Genomic DNA, 22,724 nt, shown 5'->3' with positions numbered 1-22,724 from the left:
ATATGTATTTTTTTTACAAAATTGTATAGCGATTTATTTTTGTATTACTTACTATAGTCCTACTAGACCCCAAGAAATTACATCTGGCCACAAAAGATCACGGGATATAATGAATCTGAAGGGGTAGGTGACAAACTGACATATTGAGCCTACGACACAGTATGGCATCGCCCCAGTACATCCTGTCATCTTTTGTGGACAGATATAATTTACTAGAGTCTAGTACGACCATAGTAAATATTAATAAAGAAATCACCATAATACTAAAAAAAAATACGTATTAGCCCCATGTTCGAATGCCCCTGCCCCCCTGTCAAAAATAGCTAAAATCCTTAAACGAAAGAAAGCAGCAAATGAAAAATAAATAAATAACACTCATCTTTTACTTTCTCTAATAACAACCTAAAACATTAACCTTGGTTAAAAAACCCAAAGTTGTCCTTTAACCTCAGGTCTTTATGGGGTAAGTGATATTTTTAAGTGGTGCAACCACTTCCTTAAGTGACTATGTGTGTGGGTGGGTGGGTGTGTGGGTGCGTCTGAGCACATGGTTGTAACTGTCATTTCTCAACCGTTTCGGACGCGGGGTGGCTCGCCGGAATCGGGTCTGGGCGGACCCACACACGGAGTTGCACCACTTATTTCACATGGGTGTGATTTTTTGATTAGAGCTGTGTATTCAGTTAGTAATCATTGTTGGTTTGAGTGCTTTTAGTCAGAGTGCATGTTTTCCAGGGGGTTTGACATCAGTGGACTGTATTGTACATTGACCCTTACCCCAAACCACTGTGGCTCCTCCCTTATCAGCCATCTTAACCACCAAGTTGTTGTTGTCCTGGAATAGCCTGGTTCTCCTCCTTTGTAAGGTTGAATTTCCGTTGCCTTCTGGTCCCATCCTGAAAACGTTTTACCACATTATGCATTACCTTTTTTTCCCCCCTCTCTCTCTTTTCGTAATTGCGTTCAAACAGGCATTATTGCTGATTGGAAAGAACATTGCTTTGGGATTGAAAGGGCTGTAGGCTTTAGCCTGCTCAGTGAAGTTCTGGAAATAGTGTTGTGAGGATTGCACCATGCTTTTAAATGTAGATTCCTAGAACTAGAACAAATCAACTTTTGCTGATAGAAGTTCATTTGTGGTACATTATGTTGGTACAAAAGAAAGTCCTTTAGCCCATTTTGTGCGGGAACCCCTTTTGGTGTTAGCATTATGTTATGCTTTAGCTATTGAAAAATAGCAGATCTACAAGTTCATAGCGCGCCACCGAGTGGCGCGCTACGAGCTTGTAGGTCTGCTATTTTTGAAAAATCGAAGAACGACTGACATAGAAACATAGCTTTTTCAGAAAACTGTCATTTTCAAATCTGATCTCAGGTCAAAATGGGTTAAATAGAGCAGACATGCAGGCATCAGAAGGTACTGTACCTGATATATGTATCACCGTCCGGTTCACTGTGTGGGTCCGGTGCTGCGTTCCCGTAGCCGGTACCGGTCTCGGTCGTCCGAATGGTGTTGAGTGAAGCGTCCGCTTCCTCCTGCCCCCCCTCGTCTTCCTCCTCCTCTTCCTCGGAAGTTTGTGGTGTTTGTTCGGTTGTCTAAAAAAAAATTAAAAAAAATAAGTGATAATAATAACCTATTTAGGCCTGACCTCAAAATTTTTAAAAAATCGTCTAAATCCTCCAGTTTTCTGAAATAAATATTTTCACGATTTTTCAAAAATAGCAGATCTACAAGCTCGTAGCGCGCCACGAGCTTGTAGATCTGCTATTTTTCAATAGCTAAATTATAACAATGTTTAAAACACCAAAAGGGGTTCCCGCCCAAAATGGGATAAAGTGCTAATATGCAATGTGATAATGCACGGCCTCAGCCATGTCCGTTATTATCAGCTTGTTCTGAATGTACTAAAAGTGCATTCAAAAGTGAGATTGTGTTTGATATTTATTTATTTTTCGTTTATATTTGAGTAGAAACTGCAAAGAAAAGCTGCATGGTCTTGCTAACAACTTTCTTATCCAACAAACACCTACTACCATTTGTTTATTATAGTTTAATCAATCAAGAGCATTGATATAAGATGTTAATGACAGTTAAGAATTTTTGTTTGCCTCATGGTGGTTCTAATAATATCAGTCTTAAACCTGATTTTATACTTTGTCGTATGATGGAGTCTACAAAGCAAAGTAGGGGGTAGAGGTCTTCACAGGTCCAATTTGACCGACCCGTACCCAAATAGACGTAAAACATGTACACGGAACCGAATGGACCCAGCTGTTATTAGAATTCCGAGAGTTCCGAACCCGAAAAGTACAGAGATGTCGGAACTGGAGATGAACGGACCCGGCTTAGAAAGCCATATTAGAAATATGAGTTCTGATCCCGAGCAGTACCGAGAGATTGTGGACAGTACCCATAGAAAACCTGAGGACCCGAAGCTCTTGTTGTCTACACAGTAGCGCTGCTACTTCATTATTAAAGTCACGTGAAGCAAGGCACGCAGGCAGCTGCCAGAGGAGGAAAAAAAAAGGGGGGGGGGGGGGTAGGAGTGGGGGTGATTGACAGCTGTGAAAGCCAGTCGCCAGGTCCACTCGGGACAGGTATAGTGAATGGCAGATCGAGTGGCAAAGTGAATTTAATGTGGTTTAAAAATGTTAACCCATTTTGGGCGGGAACCCCTTTTGGTGTTTTAAACATTATGTTATAATTTAGCTATTGAAAAATAGCAGATTGAGTGGCGCGCTACGAGCTTGTAGGTCTGCCCGAGACATACGGTATAGCAGTTCCGACCCGGTCCTGGAGTCACTTGTTGTGGATGGAATTGGAAACGTGACCGAGCCGGATCCCGGGTATTTTCGGGTCTCGGATTTACCCGAAGGCTTCTAGTCGGGGATATGTCTCAGGCGTATGACACGGATAAATTCAGCATTAGACTTACCTGTGTTGGGTATCACCATCCTGCCATCCTCTGTCGTTTTGTGGTGAGGTGTGAAGTGGCCCGAGGAGACCTGGGCGGTGAATAGACTCTTCTCTCTTCTGCCCAGGGTGGCATCTACCCCCATTGTTCTGTAGTCTGGTGCGAGGGTGGCATCTACCCCCATTGTTCTGTAGTCTGGTGCGAGGGTGGCATCTACTCCCATTGTTCTGTAGTCTGGTGCGAGGGTGGCATCTACCCCCATTGTTCTGTAGTCTGGTGTGAGGGTGGCATCTAATCCCACTGTTCTGTAGTCTGGTGCGAGGGTGGCATCTACTCCCATTGTTCTGTAGTCTGGTGACAGGGTGGCATCTACCACCATTGTGTCATAGTCTGGTGCCAGGGTGGCATCTACCACCATTGTGTTATAGTCCCGTGCCAGGGACACATCTACGCCCATCCTGCTGTAGTCTGGTGCCAGGCGTCGGGGCAAGGTTTGTGAAGGGTGTGACATGACGTGGTACTCTGCTCTCTCTGCCACCCCCAGAGACACCATGAAGGAACCCTGACCTGATGGTAAATAAAACACGCAAACATTCACATCATGAAATTATAAATACCAGTGAACTTAAAACTCATTTACTGCCAAGAACGACTTTCCCCGACTTTGGACCCCACTGCCAAGAACGACTTTAACGCTTAAAAATAATAATAATACCGGTAATAATAATAACTAAAGCGTCACTGCCTCGCGTTTACAATATTAACGTTTTGGGTGACTTATAAAAAGATCGCTGCTGAAATTAGCCTAGCCGATTTTAGTTCTGGTTCAAGGGTCGTGAACTTTGTGGTCTTCAAAATAAAACTTCATAGAAGCTAAATGCAGCGAGAATCAATTCAGGCAGTAAATTAGTTAATCTCACAATTCCTTCCCTCCAGAATAATACCATTTTAAATATACTGACAATCGTCATTTCGCCCTGATGAAGACCTTTCATGAGCGAAACATGTTTTAATAAAATAAAGGCTTTTCCTCTTTTTACTCTTGAGTGCCGTTGTTTTTTTCTGTCTTGGTTCTGTTTGATCCGTGTGATCACCTTTTACATGTTTTACTATAGTCATCTATTTACCTCCTGTGAGCACCTGGTTACTCCTTTTTTTTTTCTCCCTCAAACATCATGTTAGTTTGACATCAGCTTTTTAGCCTTGCTAGGAGGGACTCTAGAGGCTGCAGCATACTCCTTGTTTCAGCTTTCGGTAAGCCCAGACCAAAATGATGTTATTGCAGAGCAAAAGAACATTGGGCAGTGCCTTACTGATGTTTGGCAAGACACTCTTCCCAACCATGGGGGAAGATTGGTGAAAATAGAAGTGTATTTATAGTTTTGTTCTGCTTCCAATTAAAGTAAGGGTAGGGAGTGCAGGGCTCCACTGAAGCCAGTGTTGTTCAAACCATGTTGGTCCAGTTGAGTGCAGCCACATTTTGTGAGAGAGATAAGCATCCAGGTCTATGAAAAGTGAAAACAAGCCCAAAAGAAGCATCTATAGGCAGTGCGACGCGTTGCGAGCTTGTAGATCTGCTGTTTTCAAAAGAATCTTGGAAAACATTAGAAAAATGTGGAATGTTTTAACAACACAAATCTGGTACACGGTTCCCTGGCAAAAAATAAAATCAGGCCGCAGACGAGTACATACGAATTGGGGGTTCTTGACATGAAAATGAGACTGGTTTAAACAACATTAGCAAACAAGCTAGCGGAGCTTTATGATTTACTGATGAGCATTGAAATGATTTCTATTCTATGGGCCTACATTAACTAGTTGAATTGAAGTCTGCATGGGGCTGGTTGAGACAACCATTCACACCTGACCACATGACAAACTTTTAATGGTAGCTGCCTGCTACATGGCTTTAGAAAGCTTAAGACACACAAAATTCAAAATGAAGCCATTGATGTCCTCTCCTCTTTCCAACAAGTGATTCCTTTTTAAATGTCTAATATCCGATTCCAACAAAACGTTTATTACAAAACCAACACCAAAATGAAAATTCACCTAAAAAAATACAAAATCCCTTCCCTTCTCACATCAATGTGTTTGGTGTCTTCCCAAAATATTCAAGGTAGAAATGACCATATCAACATGGTGAAACAGCGCCATCTAGTTTGACTGTAATAAGCACTACTCTATTCTACTCTACTCTACCCTACTTTCTGCCTAATATTGCCTCAGTTCTCTATCCTCACTTGAACCAAGTGGATTCACGGACGGTCATGCCAGGTCCTTTATTCCTGCTCCAAAGTGCTAGGGGGAAGGATTAAGAGCCATCTCTCTGAGGAGCTGTGAGCCAGGAAACATGAGTACATGTCTTCCAGGAAGATGTTCCGAGCTGAATAGCATGATGTTAATCACTCCGTCCTTGCAGCTGGCTATGTTGCTTTACACACAAACCACTCGGAGTGTACAAACAGCAACAAACAGTCTGTTCTCTTCCGCTTCCCAGATGTGTTGACTGCCTATGTGTTCTCATTTCCTAAAATGTAGACGTGCCTGCATGCCACATGCGTGTGTTGAACGGTTTAAGAGTGAAAGTGGCCCAACTGCAGAGATACTGAAGTGGATTTATCATTTATATACTGAACATCATTCTGAACAACAGTGATCAAAGCTACTGAAGCAACACAATTCCATACTAGAAGGCTTTACCTTTATTTGTAGTCGTTACGTCCCCACCAAAGAGGTCCAGGTGTTATTTTGTGCAAAAGCACATTATTGGCTATTTCCCCTACCATAAGCCCTCAATGAATTGCATTGAATTGAATGGGGCTATGGGGTGTTGTGCTAATTCGCTTATTTCCATCGCTTTTTTTTTGTACATCCTCTCTTCATAATGTAAATAGTATTCCAAGCGGCACACTTTACTACTTATTTCGATGGAAATAAGCAAATTAGCACAAAAACCCAACCCCCATTGAGGGCTTATGGTAGGGGAAATAGCCAATAATGCACTTTTGCACAAAATAACACCTGGACCTCTTTGGTGGGGACGTAACAACTACAAATAAAAGGTAAGAAAGCCTTCTAGTATGGAATTCTCCTTTAAATAATGAGTTGATCTTTATTCATACAGTCGTGCTGTTTGTTGTTCATGGTGTGGGAGAATAGATATATATAAACTCTAGATAGCTCACCCGCGCTGTTGGCGAATGGAGAGCGACGTCGTTACGTGGCGGCCATCTTACCTCGGGCCACATAACATTGTGTCTATGGGGCATGTACTCTTAAATGACCATAACTTGCTCAATTTTCAACCTATTTTCAAACGGTTTGGTTTGTTATAAACGTCAGAGACGTCCGCATACTTATATGCTTTTATACGACGTTCATATAATAATAAAAAAATAAGCAGATAAGCGTCCTGAATCATAGCCACGTTGACAACGTTTATAATAAACCAACCCGTTTGTAAATCCGTCAAGATTTGAGGGAGTTATGACTGTTTCTGTTTGAGCTGCCATTGAACATACGTAGCCCCGAAGTAAGATGGCTGCCGGGTGAACGACGTCAGAAACTCCGCCTTGAGCCATCTAGAGTTTATATATATCTATGCGTCAAACAGCTCATAGCCTATATGAAAAATGTAGCGTCTAATATACAACATGACATGCAGGTGAGTGAGAATTGGAACGTGGCTCACCTGCATGCTCGGAGGCGGGACTAATGTGCGAGTGGAGGACGCGAGTAGAGTGAGCGAGTGTGGAAGTCGGGGTATTGGCATTTGGCTGCAAGACACAAGCAAGTGCAGGGAAGCAAGGATCTGTTCCTCTCACCTTTGACCTTGAGGTCAGGCAAGGGGTCAAGAAGTGAGCGCTCGGCCATCAGGTCCTTCTCCATGGAGTCCTGGAAACACATGGTGCTGGTGTAGGTTCTAGACGCCGTCAGATCAGGCTGCATGGAGGAGTTGATCAGCAAAGGATTCCCTGAAAAACACAGTAATATCGTTATGGGGTTGTTTAGTTATATTGCGTGGCACCTTATCCCTAATCGTATTAGGCATGATTTATAATTTTGAAAAAAGAGGGGGGAAAAAAAGAGAAAAATGCCAGATTATTATGTATAAGGCATTAATCAATTCTAAAAATGCCTTCTAAAGTTTTCTTAAAAACTTCTAAAATGTATTTAAAACTTGTTGCTATACTGTACATAGCAACAAGTACCCCAAAAGGGGTTCCCGTCTTGAAAGGTAAACCCCCCCAAAAAAGGGGTTCCCGCCCTAAATTAACCCATTTTGGGCGGGAACCCCTTTTGGTGTTTTAAACATTATGTTATACTTTAGCTATTGAAAAATAGCAGATCTACAAGCTCTTGTAGGTCTGCTATTTTTGAAAAATCGTGAAAATATTTATTTCAGAAAACTGGAGGATTTAGAAGATTTTTTTAAAATTTTGAGGTCAGGCCTAAATGGATTAAGGCACAGCGCCATACACGCCTGCGTGCGTGTGCGTGTTTGTGTCTCAAGCTCACCTTGGCTAGAGGACTTGAAAGTGAAGGACTGGAAGTCTCCAGTGAGAGCAGAGGAGTCGATGACGTCGACGCCGTACTGGCTCTGGTTCCTCCGGTACAGAGCGACGCCCACGATGAGCACAACCACCGTCACCAGGCCTGCAGCCACACCCGAGTACAGAGCTAGGTCACTGCTGCTGTCCACACCTGAACCGGAGAGAGATAGAGAGAGCACTTAAGTTCTGTCAGACCTGGGCCCTGACGGTCAATATGAAAAAGACCCTTTCCAGAAACTGTCCAGATGTCAGGGAAGCAGATACCCATTTGTACTAGGCTGCACCAAGATAGAACGAACACGCACGCACGCACGCACGCATATCTGGGATTTAAAAAAATAGTTCCACAGGGAATTTTAATATGGCTGTGAATGACCCGAGGGAAAAGGCAAGAAGGGATTTCTATATAATTAGAAAATCTGTCCAAATTAATATTCCAATTACAATTTGGCTGCACATTTTCAAATCAATTATTGAACCATTATGATAGTGAAGTGTGGGGTCCCCTGGCAAATCAGGAAATTTCTCAAACATCCAATTGAAACTATGTATAACATATTTTATCATGCCAATAAAGTGAAATTGAGAAAGAGAGAGAGACAGAGAGATTGATTACATCACTGCTGCTTCCCACACCTGAACCAGAGAGAGAGAGAGAGAGAGAGATTGATTACATCACTGCTGCTTCCCACACCTGAACCAGAGAGAGAGAGAGAGAGAGAGAGAGAGAGAGAGAGAGACTACAGAGCCACATACCACTGCCCTCATCAGAATGTGATTGGTCGTATGACTAGCCCAGGCTCTACTGTAGTGTAAATACAGTATGTGTGATTTGAAATGTCAACCCTTGAATGTTTTTCCACATACCCTGAAGAAGGCATGAGTTGTCTGCCGAAATGTTGGTTTCTTAATTTATTCTCTGAGTCCTATAATTAATTCTCGTGACTTTGGGCTATATCAGTGTGTGCATGCAGCCACTTTTTGTCTTTCAAAGATAGGCAAAAATAGCCTATTAAAAATGTTCACGTTTTGATTGTCCATGATCCATCCTTTTAGTTGGACCGTAACCCATTCAGGCCTGGTGGCGGCGGTGGCTCAGGGGTAGAGTGCCTGGATGGCAACCGCAAGGTTGCCAGTTCGAACCCGGGCTGAGTTACTGTCGAAGTGTCCTTGAGCAAGACACTGAGGGCAGTATTATGCGTGTCTTAAGTACCAGGTCTCATGACTTAACTTAGGACCTGGAGGCGTGGTCAATGCTGTTTGGCCACTCAGAATAGCCAAATGGCATTGATCACGCCTCCAGGTCTTAAGTTAAGTAATAAGACCTGGTACTTAAGACACGCATAATACTGCCCTGAACCCCTAATTGCTCCCGATGTGCTAGTTGGTGCCTTGCATGGTTTCCGCTGCCATCGGTGTATGAATGTGTGTGTGAATGGGTGAATGTAATGCACAATCTCTGTAAAGCGCCTTGGATAAAGGCGCTATATAAATGCACCATTTACCATTTACCATTTAGGCCTGACCTCAAAATTTGAAAAAAATCTTCTAAATCCTCCAGTTTTCTGAAATAACTATTTTCACGATTTTTCAAAAATAGCAGACCTACAAGCTCGTAGCGCGCCACCGAGTGGCTATGAGCTTGTAGATCTGCTATTTTTCAATAGCTAAATTATAACAATGTTTAAAACACATGGGTTCCTGCCCAAAATGGATTAAAATGATGGGCACGCTCTTATGCTAGTGGGTAGAATTCCAAATTGTGCTTCCTTGAACTGAAAAGGACTTTAGCGCAAAGGCTGTGCTATAGACTGCACCCCATTGCACTCCACATCGATAATGTGACAACACACATCCATTACATTAGCACAGAACTTATTGGAGTCAATATGCACTCCGTTACTTCTCCACCACTTTGTGACAACAGCCATTCATTACACTAGCTCATTAGCAACGATAATGCTATATCTATTCCCACCAGTGCAGCCACGTACGTCCCAACAACTCCAGGAACCAAAAGTATGGGAAATAAAGCTCACCAGCTTGTTCTGGGCAGATAATGAGAGCTGCGCTGAAATCAGGACTGGCAGAGAAAAGACTTCGAAGAGGCCCAATCTCCAAAGAAGTGGAATTTGATCAAACCATATGCAAATTGGCATTAACAGCTACAGTAGCGGGTTAATTGAGGGCATGGAAAGTTTTAGTAGACTAGAAGATTCATCATTCTTACACCCCTCCTTTACATGAAACAACAAACAGATGTGTTAATGGATAAATAATGAAGATATTGTTTTGGTTTCATTGAGACGAAATACATTTTCATTATGAGATCTATTAACTATGCAGTATCTGGTCCAGAATTCTAAAATGCATCTATGTTATTATAACATAGATGCGTTTTAAGTTTTAGCATGAATTTTAAAACAATATAACTTATATTGTTTTAAAATTAAAACATCTGCTGTAAAACTACAGCATATTGAAAACATGGCAGCCAGCCATGTAAGAAACACAGCTGCATAATGGATGTCTCAAGGCTCATTCATAGTCTGGATTTTCGGTGGTGAGGTGACCACCGCTCCGGTCTGCTCGGCCATACTGTGAACATGAGCAGGAGCGAGGGCCGAGTTCATTCTTCAGCGGTGAAGTCCGTGGACGAAGCCAAAGGTGCGGTTATGGTTGAGTGGACAGAGAGGAATGCAACCAAAAGGAAGGAGGTGGATTTTAAAGACCTGTGCGCCCACAACGAGGAGCTCCTGCTTCACCTCACCTCTTTGGTTGTGAAAGAGACTCCGTCGTCCATAGACAAGAAATACATTAGCCGCCTGCGCTCGTCCAGGATTCCTGCTCCTCCAACTGGTGGAGAGTTATGAGAGGTGGAGGAGGACTTGTGGCAGCCATGAGACTGATTACTGGAGAGTGCCTGCAGCTGTGGGGAATTGGCCCTCTCCACAGATTGGCTGGCTCTGATGAGCTCTGATGGATGACACCTGCAGTGGATTGGATGGTGGCCACACCCAATCCACTATAAAGCTCACTCCCAAAACGACTTTGATCAGAGGACTGTCAGCTTCAGGGCAGCAGGGAATCGGTCCCCGCTGTCCTCTCACCCCCAACCATCCGGTCCTTTGAAGAGACTCATGAGTAACCTGCCTCTGTCTGCAAATCTTGAGAAGGACAGTTCTTTATTTGGGATACGTTTTTGATTTGTGTTTCTTCTGTTTGTAGTTGGGTTTTGTTAGTTTAGGTTTGGGGGGGTTTTGTGTTTTTTTTTTGTGGCTTTTGCCTTTATTTTATATATTTTATGGAGGGACAGACAGTAGGGCTGACAGGAAATGGGCAGAGAGATGGGGGGGGAAGACATGCAGTAAAGGCCGTCGGGATCGGGAGTCGAACCCGCGGCACACTGCCAGACTGGATTACCAAGCCAAGGTGCCTGGACCGCTGAGCCACGGCCCTGGCCAGTTTAGGTTTGTTTGGGTTTAGTGTATATTTTGTATATATTTTCCTAATTTTGGCTGAGACATTCTGCATAACGAGCACTATTATTTTTGGCACTTTAGGTAAGCTACATTTTGATGCCAATACATTTGTACTTTTACTCAAGTACATTTTGAATTCCGGACTAGAGTATTTCTATATTGCAGAATTGATACTTTTTTTTTTTTTTTTTAAGATATGTTTTTGCGGCTTACGCCTTTTATTGGTTTTTTGAAGGGACAGACAGTAGGCTGACAGGAAACGGGAGAGAGATGGGGGAAGACATGCAGTAAAGGCCGTGTCGGGCTCGGGAGTCGAACCCGCGGCACACTGCGACTGGATTACCAGTCGGGTGCCCAGACGGTTACGCCACCGCCTGGGCGAATTGATACTTTTACTCAAGTAGCGTACAAACATTATATGTATAATATAATGTCCAGATAATCCACTGGTTATATACTGTCTGTTTGACGTCCAAATTAAAAAACCTTCATTCCACTGTGAGTCTGACCCATACCCAATCTCTCCAAGATTGTAGATGCGATGGCATAAATATTTCATCACTAAAATAAAGTGTAATAGAATAGCATTGGATTAGCTATGACGTTTCCACACGTCCTACGGTCAAAATGGGTTAAAGGCATAGTTCATCCCCCAAAATACTTTTCTATCGATTGCTCACCCCATGGAGACTTGAATTCATGGATTCTTTAAGCCAATAACTTGATGACCAGCAGTGGTTCCCTATGGAGACACAAAGTCTCCTTTGTGTCGTCCAAAGGGAACCATGGCTGAAAATGTGTGATATTTTAGGATTGGGTTAGGGTTAGAGAGGAGAGTGGTACATGAGGCTAATATTTTATGTATTTACATTTTAGGATTGGAGAGGAGAGTTGTATACATGAGATGGTGCCAGAGATGTGAAGAGGGATAGCAGGTGCTTATAACAGAAGTGTTGTGATAACATAATTGGATTATCATTCTAATTATCTATGTATGCAAATGAGCACATCACTGTCAAGGGACAGCTCATCCCTATTCCGGGCAAACATTCTGTAAGACTATAGGCAATCGTTTGGTAAGAATAAGTGAACATACAGCAGCAATGATAGATCTCGAAGCTCACAAAGCGTCTAATGTCCCTATTCTGGGAATATAACAACAGGTGAACATTCAGCAAAAATAGGCAAATGTTCGCTGTGAGCTTGTAGATCAGGTATTTTTGCCAGTTGACATACAACAGTCTCTGTCAAACCGCATTATGTCCCAAACTTTTTTTTCAGGATTCAAATTCAAACAGCATAATAATTGTGCAAATTAGGCATTATATAGGAAGATAAGCCAGAATTTACATAACGTTCCAGAATCAAAATTGGAAAATGACTGTAATAACGGAGAAATAACTCACCATGTGGTGTCACGTCATGTAACAGCTTTCCATCTGCAAATGAAAATACAGAGTTTTACTTTTATATAGTAAAAAAATCACACCCGTGTGAACTGAGTGGTGCAACTCCCCTCTCCCCCTGCCTCTCTCTCTCTCTGTAATTAGCAGGCAACAGTGCAACACTATCTATCTCTCTCTCTCTGTGTTTCTGGCACAACAGCGTCACTTTTGCCCCTACTGGTACTCTAAACATAGTCACATAGGTTAGGACGGACATTGCTGTTCCTTGGAGTGGTTGCACCACTCAAAAATAAACGTAAACTTATACTCCAGTATTCGTATTGTGGGGAAAGCTTCCGCAGGAAAATAGTCGAGCTTGCAACGAGTCACGGTATGAGCTTGTCGACACACAATAACTACTAGTGAATACTAGTGAAAATAGTAAAATACACTAGTACGTATAGAGCCCTGAGGGACACCGGTCAACCTTAACCAATTCCGTACATAGGACTTCGCCACACGTCCTAGGGGTCCCAATCGACGCGTACATCCGACGTCCTCACACGTCTTAGCGCATCCTCAATGATACGGGGCGAGATAAGAATATTCTGATTTTTTTCCTTTTTTTTATATTTGTCAGTTCGCCTTTCGGCTACCGTATGCTACACTCTAGACTCTTGTTAGCTTACCATTGATTTAGCCGTTAGCGCGGCGGAAAGAATGACTCGTCTCTCCTAATCCAGGGCGCTCTCCGTGGTGTTGAACGGATCGATATACTGGCGCTTCATTTCTGCTCCTCATCCGTCTCTCCCGCAAAATATGAACGCTTTTTGGATCATATATCCAGGGGTGCACACAAGCGGTACGCCAGTGCGCATGCGTCGTCAAAATTAATTCTGCGCTGTCAATCAAGCGCCGGGAAGCGCATCTGCGTACCAACAGCTGGCTCCGCCCAGAATGATTATTATGGCCAGAATACTAGTAAAATCTGTAGCGAGAGCATTTCCCACCGACTGCCAATCAAAGTACGTCTTGCACAAGTGCACTGGCCATTGTGGCCAATCACAGCGCGTCCTGACTCAAACGAGGGAGGATCCATTTCCATGCTGCTCGCTGCTGGGAGGAGGGCGGTTCGGTTGACAGGAGTTTACTACTGAGAAACAAATGGTTCGGCTTCTCCGTTTCAGATGTGGAGCAAACTAAAAAGTAAAAGTTGTAAAAGGGGATGCTTTGGATGCTTTGCACTCTTCCCATTCGCCGCTGTGCTTATGTTTGTTTTCCGGGTGCTGGAGCAAGTTGCTCGTGTGCGATGCCGTCTCTCACAGCCTACGCACCGTAGCCTGGCTAATAAGCCAGACTCAAATCACACTGTCGTGATTCGGTCTGGCTTATAGGCACCGGCCACTGACTTTTTACAGGTACAGGTTTTAGTTCCGACAGTGGGAAGAGTGCAAAGCATTGCGGACTGGCACTGCTGCTGCAGCCTGCACAACATGAAGCTTATCAACATGACAACACCGTGTCCCGACATACTGTCCCTTATTATCGTAAAGTCGGGTAGTGTACACTGTTTATTTTTGCACCGAGGAGCCATGTGTGTCTAACTGTCTGAGTCTGACTGTACGTTGCCTCGGTAAAAACAAAAGGGAAGCCTGACGTATGCTTCGCCGTACGACCGACGTGTATGTTAAACAAATAGCTGATCTGCAAGCTCACAACGTGTCGCCTCCGCAACACGTTGTGAGCTAGTAGATCGGCTATTTAAATATATTTTTTTAAAGTACCTAAATATTGCTTTGATGCTCATATTATCCTTAGGAAGTATTAAGTTGTTTTTATTAGAATATGCATTTAGGGCTGGACCACACATGGACCTAGCTGCAATTTCCAACTCTTTTTTTTATAATGGTATGAATCTAGAGTTGCAATACCCTCCATTGACTCCCCAGTCCCCACCTATCCAATAAATATAGTTTTTCTATAAGTTATTCATGCATCCCTCTTTTATCCATCCGGCGAGACGGGTCGCCGCATTTTAGGAGCACCAAGTAACTCCTCCAGGTACTCCTCTGAGTACTAGACCAAAAAAGTTGTGTGCACCCCTGCATATATCGTATAAATTAAAATGATCGCAATGTAAGCTAGCTATGTAAAGTAAACTTTTTTTAGTGGATTGTTTCCGGGTCATGGGTTTCCGAGTAAAAGCGGCCATGTTGTTCCGGCACCCCAGAGCTCCTATTTTGAAGGACTTCCGGCACTGATTGTGTTAAGTGGCTAATGTACGTATGTTTTGTAATAATAATCACAGGGCGAGGTCGCGCTGAAACAACAGAGCTTCTTAACCCATATTCTGGGCGAGAACCCCTTTTGGTGTTAGCATTATGTTATGCTTTAGCTATTGAAAAATAGCAGATCTACAAGCTCATAGCACGCCACCGAGTGGCGCGCTACGAGCTTGTAGGTCTGCTATTTTTTTTAAATCGAAGAACCACTGACATAGAAACATAGCTTTTTCAGAAAACTGTCAGGATGTAGAAGACATTTTTAGAATCTGATCTCAGGTCAAAATGGGTTAAGGTACAGTACTGTGTGTGCAGAGACCCCCGGTGCAGTTGTCATGGCTCCGTGTTGCTCCGTCACACAGAAGCCCCCCGTGTCTGGGTCGCGGAGACGAGCACTCTCGGCCGCGCTGCCTCTGACACGTCGTGCCACACGCCGTCCACTCACTCCATGGACCCCAACCCCCGTCCACTGAGAGAAGAGATGACGTAAAACAATACATATTATATATACAGTATATATATATATATATATATATATATATACACACACACACACACACACAATTCTGCCAATTTGGTATTAAAAGTAATTCAATTGTCACTTTAGAAATGTGCAGATACTCTGTATACGCTGTATTATATGTTAGTTTGTTTGCTGTCGAGTGAGAACACATGTGTTGCACATTAAGCTAATCATCTGGGGTCCCCCGAGGTTAACTTCATTTCCCACATACTTCCATAGTTTGTTTGTTTTCAGGGCTGCTGTCTAAGAAGGCTGTGTGTCGCCTAACGTTGCAGACATAAACCGAATGAGGTCAGAGCATAAAAATACACTTTTTTGAAGAGAAATTAGTAATTACCCTAAATGTAGCACAGGGAGAGAGAGAGAGGGAGGGAGGGAGAGAGAGAGAGAGAGCTGTGTTCCCAAGAAAGTGCTGTCATAAATACAGGTGCACCGGCAAATCAGCCTTGGATTACAGAGCAATGAGAGCCAAGTTAATAATTATTATAATTTCACAGAAAAATCTCTAAAAGAGAAAACCAGCACTCACGGAACTCTCGTTTTAAGGCACTTTTAATTCATGTAATGGTTGACATGGTACAACGAACGCGTTTCGGCGTTCAATCCTTTCATCAGCGACAACGCAGATGTGGATTTAAAAATAGATTAAAAAAATAGACATGCGTGCGTTGTAATTATTCCATTCTAAAATCCATATTGTCGGTTGAACAGACAATATGGCCCCCCAGCCCTCATAAAATATGAGGGCTGGGTTAGTTCTTCTCCTCACTCTGTGTGTGTGTGTGTGTGTGTGTGTGTGTGTGTGTGTGTGTGTGTGTGTGTGTGTGTGTGTGTGTGTGTGTGTGTGCGCGCGCTGTTGGGATTGGGATGCGTAACAATCCAAATCGCCGTGGTGTGACTGCAGAATAACCCAGACTCTGTTCTACATTCACGACGATTTGGAGTGAAGCGCAGCCCAATCCCAACAGCGTGCGCGCGCGCACACACACACACACACACACACACACACACACACACACACACACACACACACACACACACACACACACACACACACACACACACAATATTAATGAAATCATGGCGGCCCTCTTGAACGAGCGAGCCGGTGAAACGCAAAGCAAACTACAAATCAAAGCGAGCAATGTGGGATAGTTTTGTTGTGATTGTCGACGAATTGCGGTGCCGCAAAATGCACTAATATTATGCAACCCTTCGCTGAGTCGGAAAGGCGGGGGTGACGTCTCTCATAGACGAGCAGTCTCTGTCATGGTGAAAATAAGCATAATATAGCATTGGACACACTATGGGTCCAAATCTATTTAGGATCGGATGTGATTTTAATCAGCGCCGTTTCGGACCGGGTCCAAACCGTCCAATTCTTCTCGACTCCGTTTCCACAGGATCCAATTAAATCCTTCTCTGGGCCGTTTCGGGGCGGGTGCGGCAAATTAGAATGTTTCTCGGCTACGTTCGGTTCGGTCCAGTTATCGCTGGTCCCATTTTTGGGTGAACTACTCCTTTAATGTTGTTGTTTGATGTTTTTTATCCTTGATGTGCTGTGTAATATGTGATCCTTTTGCGAAATGAGTTTATAAATTGTGCAATGTGTAATATTAGTTTTTTCTCTTGGTGTACAGCACTTTGGTCGGCCGTTGTCTGTTTTTAAATGTGCTTTATAAATAAAATTGACTTGACCAGACTTGACTTTAAAACCAGTAAATCACCTGTGTCAATTTCGATTTTTGCGTTGGCTATTCAAAAATAGCAGATATCCAATGCCGCGATGCGACCTTGTACATCTACCATTTTTGAGTGGTGCTAGCCCGTAATGTGTGTCCCTGGCTGGGTCTGTCCCTGTGTCTGTCCGTGTCTGTCCGTCCGAGTACGGAAATAGCGTTTGTTGTCCACAAAGTGTCACTGTTGCGCAGCCTAACACACACACATGCGCACACACACACACGCACACGCACACGCCAGGGAGGAGGGCTTGTACAGTACTACAGCACGAGTACAGTACAGCACCACTCAGTTCAGATGGGTCTGATTTTTAACATTTGTAGAATAGGCCTCCTGGGGTCTCAATGGGTTATACAAGGACCAGAGCAATCATGGTGTGGCGCCTATACCTGGACATAATGCGTTGCAGGTGCTCCTCTGCACGGACATGCCCTCGCAGAACAGCCCCCCGTTGAGAGGGGCGGGGTGTGTGCACGTGCGCGAACGCCTCTGCATGCCCCGCCCACAGCGCACGTTGCAGGAGGACCAGTCGGCCCACGAGGACCAGCCTCCGTTTACTGGAGGAGGAGGAGAAGAAAAGAGACAAAGAGAGATGCCCTATAAGCAATGGTGGAATGGAAAAACATTACATGCGTGTGACGTGTGTGTGTGTGTGTGTGTGTGTGTGTGTGTGTGTGTGTGTGTGTGTGTGTGCGCGCGTGTGTGTGTGTGGTACTGTAGTAGTACCTCACAATTCTTCTCAAGTACAGTATACTGCCAGAATAAATGCAATTCCCGTTTCACCACTGTGACTGTGACACTGCAGAGATGTCAGAAAGCGTTCCTCCAAAGCAATTATCTCCTTCCACAACTCCCCCCCTCCCCCTTCTTCAAGTTCCCCTTCTTTTCTTATATGGAAATAACGATAACGATGGGAATCATGCACAGGAACAAATTTCACCCCCCTTTTTTTTTTTTTACTTCTGTAAACTGTGATGTGACAATGAAGCTGAGAATACATTTTTGTTTTGATCCTCACAGTTTGAACTTACTTTCTACTGCACTCTTCTTTTCTCAACAATATATTATTTTATATAGGAAGATATAATCTAATATAAGTTTTCAATCGCATGTGATGTGATGTCAGTGTAATGTGTTCCTCCAATCCAACAGCTTACTGGGGTACATACGGCCTCTCACAATATTACATAATCGCCTTATCGCAATTATTTAAGATAATCACAATTATTTTGCATAATCGTCTCCATGTTGAAAAATGCTCATACATTTGCCCAAAATAGCAGAAATAGCAGATCTACAAGCTTGCGACGCATTGCAAGCATGTAGATCAGCCATTTCCGGCAATTCTTATGTTTTATTTTATTTGTAGCCTTGTGCAATTTGAAACTACGAAGCCTATACATTATAGCCTATACAGAAATGTAATTTGTATTATTATTTATATATTCCACGGCAGAAACACGATTAAATCGTTAAAGCACAATGATTTACTATTAATCGTCAACATAAATGATGTAATCGTGACAGCCCTATACATACGCACAGCATCTCCCCCATACGATTTGATTGATTGATTGATTGAAATATTTATGAACAGTTTGCAGAATTACAGTACATTTCAAGCACAAACTCAATACAAAGGCTGTTAACTGTGAGTGGACGACCCAATTAAGCATTACACTTGTTTACAAGAGGGTCCACCATGTTCAATTCATCAAAAATCTATCACATAAGACATACATCTGAGTCACTGTTAACATACCAAGGATACGTATGTGATGTCACCGTCATACAGGCGAGAGACAGCGTTACATTGCGATGGTTCAAAGACCATCAGTGCACACTGCTTTGGTTGTGAATTGTTATTAAGGCTTTGTGTGCCCACACTTTCAAAATAGTGACCCAGGGTGCCCAATGTTATTTTTGTCATTTTTTTTATTTGTTATGAAAATCACAAATGTTTTTTTTTTTCAAAGACGTCCACAGACGTCCTGGGCACCACATACGGTGGCCGAACGGATTGCGGAGCGGTCTTGATACCGGAAGGTCACCAGTTTGAATCAGCGGTCCGACACGTTAAAATTACCACCGCTGAAGTGCCCTTGAGCAAGGCATTGAACCACGACCATGAAATGTTCTATGAGCAGGGCCTGGCTGGAAACAAGTTATTGAGCTTAGTCCAGACTCCAGATACCCTGGGTAAATATAGTAACTTTGCTTTGCTTTGCACAAAATGTGTTAAGTTAGCCTACTATTATAACTCAAGACAACATCAGGAAGGATTTGACTGTGTTCAACTAGTGTGCCAAGTGGTGGCCTATATATACGTGCTGACAGATGACTGATGGGCCTCGACTGCTGGAAAAAGCTGAGACTGGGATTGTCAGAAGAAGATGTCTTTCGCTGGCTTTCTGCTAAAACAAAAGGAGCCGCTCTGGTATTTCGATAGACGTCGAGAAAAGTAAATGTGTTAACACTGCAATTAATGAGCTGTGGAGTTTTTCCCCACAGTGGAATAGCAGCTTGTTGTTTCCTTCTTTGCAGAGCAGCCAACGGAACGGCAAAAGAAAAGAGCTCATAAAGACCTGCAGGTAGCCTAGTATGTATGCTAAAACACAAAGGTGCTAAATAAATGGAACCAAATGAACCCTTAGGGTCGCTCCATTTGGTTCCATTTGTACACCAGATTTGGACAGCCTCGGTTAATTTAATTAACACTTCAGTTAATTAACAGTTGATGAAGTAACTGTTAAGTTAACTGAACAGCGTGAGGGTAACCTGAGGGTGAGGTTAACACCACTCAGTTTATGTAATTAATCGACGGTGGATACATTAGCTGACGGTTGTACTGTGTCTGCCTGGATATGTACTAGAAATCATCTGAATACTGGTATGTGTACAATTTCACTGTCTGTAAGATCTTGACTCCTGTCACGAGTGTACAAATGTAAGCATTTGTATCTAATCCTTGTAACAATTTGCACATTCTGAGAGTTTCACCAGCTCAGTGGCCTTGTGGTTAGAGTGTCCGCCCTGAAACTGGGAGGTCGGGGTTTGATCCCCGGCCGGGTCATACCAAAGACTGTAAAAATGGGACTGCTTTGATGCTTGACACTCAGCATCAAAGGGTTGGATTGGGGGGTCAAATCTACTAATCAAATGATTCCCGCGCTGCACGGCTGCAGCTCACCGCTCCAAGAGATGGGTCAAATGCGGAGAACAAATTTCACTGCGGTAACATTTGTGACAAATCGTACGACTTGACTTAAAATGGATAATGATTAAAAAAAAATGCGATGGGGTGGCGCAGTGGTAAAGTGTGCTATCTTCAGCAGCTAGCAGTCAGTTTCCTTGAATTGTGAACCAATGGAATAGTGGTCTTGAGGGTTTCATCCTATGATTGTGAACCATTGGAATAGTGGTCTTGAGGGTTTAACCCTATGTCAGTTTCCTGTGGCATTACTTTAGCCAAGTACCCATTTAGAATATGTCACTTAGTGCGCAGTGTACGATTAAAAAATTATAAAGCAATGTGATTTTCTTTTGCTTTTTCATTCGGTCATAGAATGAGCAGACCTTGAGATAAAATGTAAATGCTATTATATTATATTATATATTCACTTTTGTCTAAAAATAAAGTGGTGTTCATCTTATTAAATTTTTCTAATCGTAAATTAAATGATCTTTTATTTATAATTTTCATTCCGTCATAGAATGAGCACATCTGTAGATTAAATGTAAATGCTAATTGCATTTTACATTTATTTTTGTCAAATGATTTAATTACCTGAAGATTGGTTACATGGTTGACGATACGATACATGAATGATATTGGTTCATTATGGCGATACGAGACGATACGATTCAATGATTTGAAATCGATACAGTAACTATTTAGCAAATACAGGATCAAATGAAGGCATGTACAGTAAGTGCATCTTACCGTAGACAACCACGGTGGCCGTGGAGCTGCGTCTCTTGGCCACGATGTTACTGGCCACGCACGTGTAGTTCCCAGAGTCTGACAGATGGGCCTCTGGAATGATGAGGTTCTGATCCACTCTGGAGTCGACCATCCCGTCCAAGTTCACAGGCTCCTCGTTCTTCAACCACTCCACCTTCACAAAGACATTGAATGCAAACAAACACAATGACTTAACATCTGATGTCAGTGAGGTATTCCAGCTGATAACATCCGTTGACACTGTCCTCCAAGTCATTGATGTCACCCTGTGGAAGAGTAGAATTATACCTTATTTAAACCTCCTTCAAAGTTTCCCGAGGCCAAGGACCCCTTATAGCTGCGAGAGCGATGAAGCATTTTTTGTATTTCTCCTTTAAAGGTATATTCAGTGATTTCACTTAATTCAAATATCACTTATTTTTTTGTTTTGTTGTGATAATCCTCCCTACTATGGAGTGTGCTGACCATATAAGGAGTTCCTCACTGTCCCCAGTTAACACCTGGCAGTCAAAAAACCTTAGGTTTCGTTTTTGGCTAGGTGGCCCAGCCGTCATCCAATCAGGATAGAGAGGGGCCTTCCGCCAATCATGATTGAGCGGGGGCAGGCCTTGGTGTGTGTGCTGTTGGCCTGTTGCGTGTTCCCCCACTGTAGTGCGTGTGCATGTGCAGTTGTGCACATCTTGTTACCGGGGCAGACCGGGGGGTTTTCCAAATCATCCAAATCACTGAATGCTCCTTTAAGGGTGAATGAAGAATAAAGAAAAGTAATAATAATAGTGTAAAAGTTTAACAACAGCAAAACTATATAATAAAATCAGTTTCTAAACTCTCACACAACTCTTACAGTATAATATAAGTGTCATGTATCCTGTCATTTTCTCACTACTTCCGAAACACACTCCTTTCCACTCAAACTGGGATGAACGGCATCACACACAAGGAGCAACCAGGAGTGTTCTTAAGGGTGTGCGCGTGGGTTTCAACACAAGCCAAGTTCTCTCTCTAAAGTATTTTTGGATATGAAATGTTCCATAGTCTTTTATGATTCTTTCCCGTATCAGGAATATCTTTTTACTTGTCATTTCACACACTTAGTGTTATGGTTTTCAACCATAACTGTTACAGCATTATGTCATGTCAGCTGCATGGTGTTAATTGTCTTTATTTTTGATAATACCAACTTTGTTTTCTTGTCTATAATCTTTCTGTTCATTTCAAGGTGAGATCTTGTGTTCCCCAATTTGCATTTTAATGTGTTTTCAGTGAACTCAAATGCCTGTGTTTTTCAACCACTCTTCTCAATAATTTTACGACACTCTCATTTGGGTCGAATTATGAATCAAAGTGTGATATTAGCGTAAATGTCATGAACCCAACAAACAAACAACAAGGTACTGTAATGAACAGAAAGAGAACAATGCAGCAGTGTTGATTTCGTTGACTAAAACTATGATGAAAAATGTCTGTCGACTACCATTTTTCACTGACGAAAACTAGATAGAAACTAAATAAAAACCAAGCTACGATGACTAAAACTAAGCCTAATATATTGACCATTTTGTCAACAAAGCTTGTAGATCGACACTTTTTGGAGAAGAGATTTGGGGTATTATTTTACTATTTTGAAAAACACTTTAACCCATTCTAGGCGGGAACCCCTTTTGGTGTTTTAACTAAGCATTATGCTATACTTTAGCTATTGAAAAATAGCAGATCTACAAGCTCATAGCGCGCCACGAGTGGCGTGATACGAGCTTGTAGGTCTGCTATTTTTGAAAAATCGTAAAAATGCGGCACAAATCTTTGAATATATATTCTTTCAGAGCGAACGTTTTTTTTATTTCGACGTCAGGCCTAAATGGGTACTTAAAACAGTT

At 42.7% G+C, this 22,724-nt stretch overlaps 1 protein-coding gene across 1 annotated transcript in view; it reads right to left on the bottom strand.

Moving 5' to 3' along the window:
- Positions 1–22,724, bottom strand: part of LOC306914201 (netrin receptor UNC5D-like) — a 204,154-nt gene that overhangs the window by 4,383 nt on the left and 177,047 nt on the right. The window contains exons 5-13 of the mRNA XM_079491180.1: positions 20,827–21,001; positions 17,273–17,440; positions 14,925–15,089; positions 12,360–12,392; positions 7,437–7,622; positions 6,743–6,892; positions 2,937–3,482; positions 1,427–1,596; positions 778–896 (exon numbers count right to left, since the gene is read on the bottom strand). Coding sequence (XP_079347306.1) covers positions 1,451–1,596; positions 2,937–3,482; positions 6,743–6,892; positions 7,437–7,622; positions 12,360–12,392; positions 14,925–15,089; positions 17,273–17,440; positions 20,827–21,001 — 1,569 coding nt within the window. The 3' untranslated portion in view covers positions 778–896; positions 1,427–1,450. The remainder of the gene's footprint in view (positions 1–777; positions 897–1,426; positions 1,597–2,936; positions 3,483–6,742; positions 6,893–7,436; positions 7,623–12,359; positions 12,393–14,924; positions 15,090–17,272; positions 17,441–20,826; positions 21,002–22,724) is intronic.

The sequence above is a fragment of the Electrona antarctica genome, assembly GCF_951216825.1.
Source record: "Electrona antarctica genome assembly, chromosome: 21".
NCBI classification, from domain to species: domain Eukaryota; kingdom Metazoa; phylum Chordata; class Actinopteri; order Myctophiformes; family Myctophidae; genus Electrona; species Electrona antarctica.
Note: the sequence above shows the minus strand (reverse complement) of the source record. Positions and strands in the feature narration are given on the sequence as shown.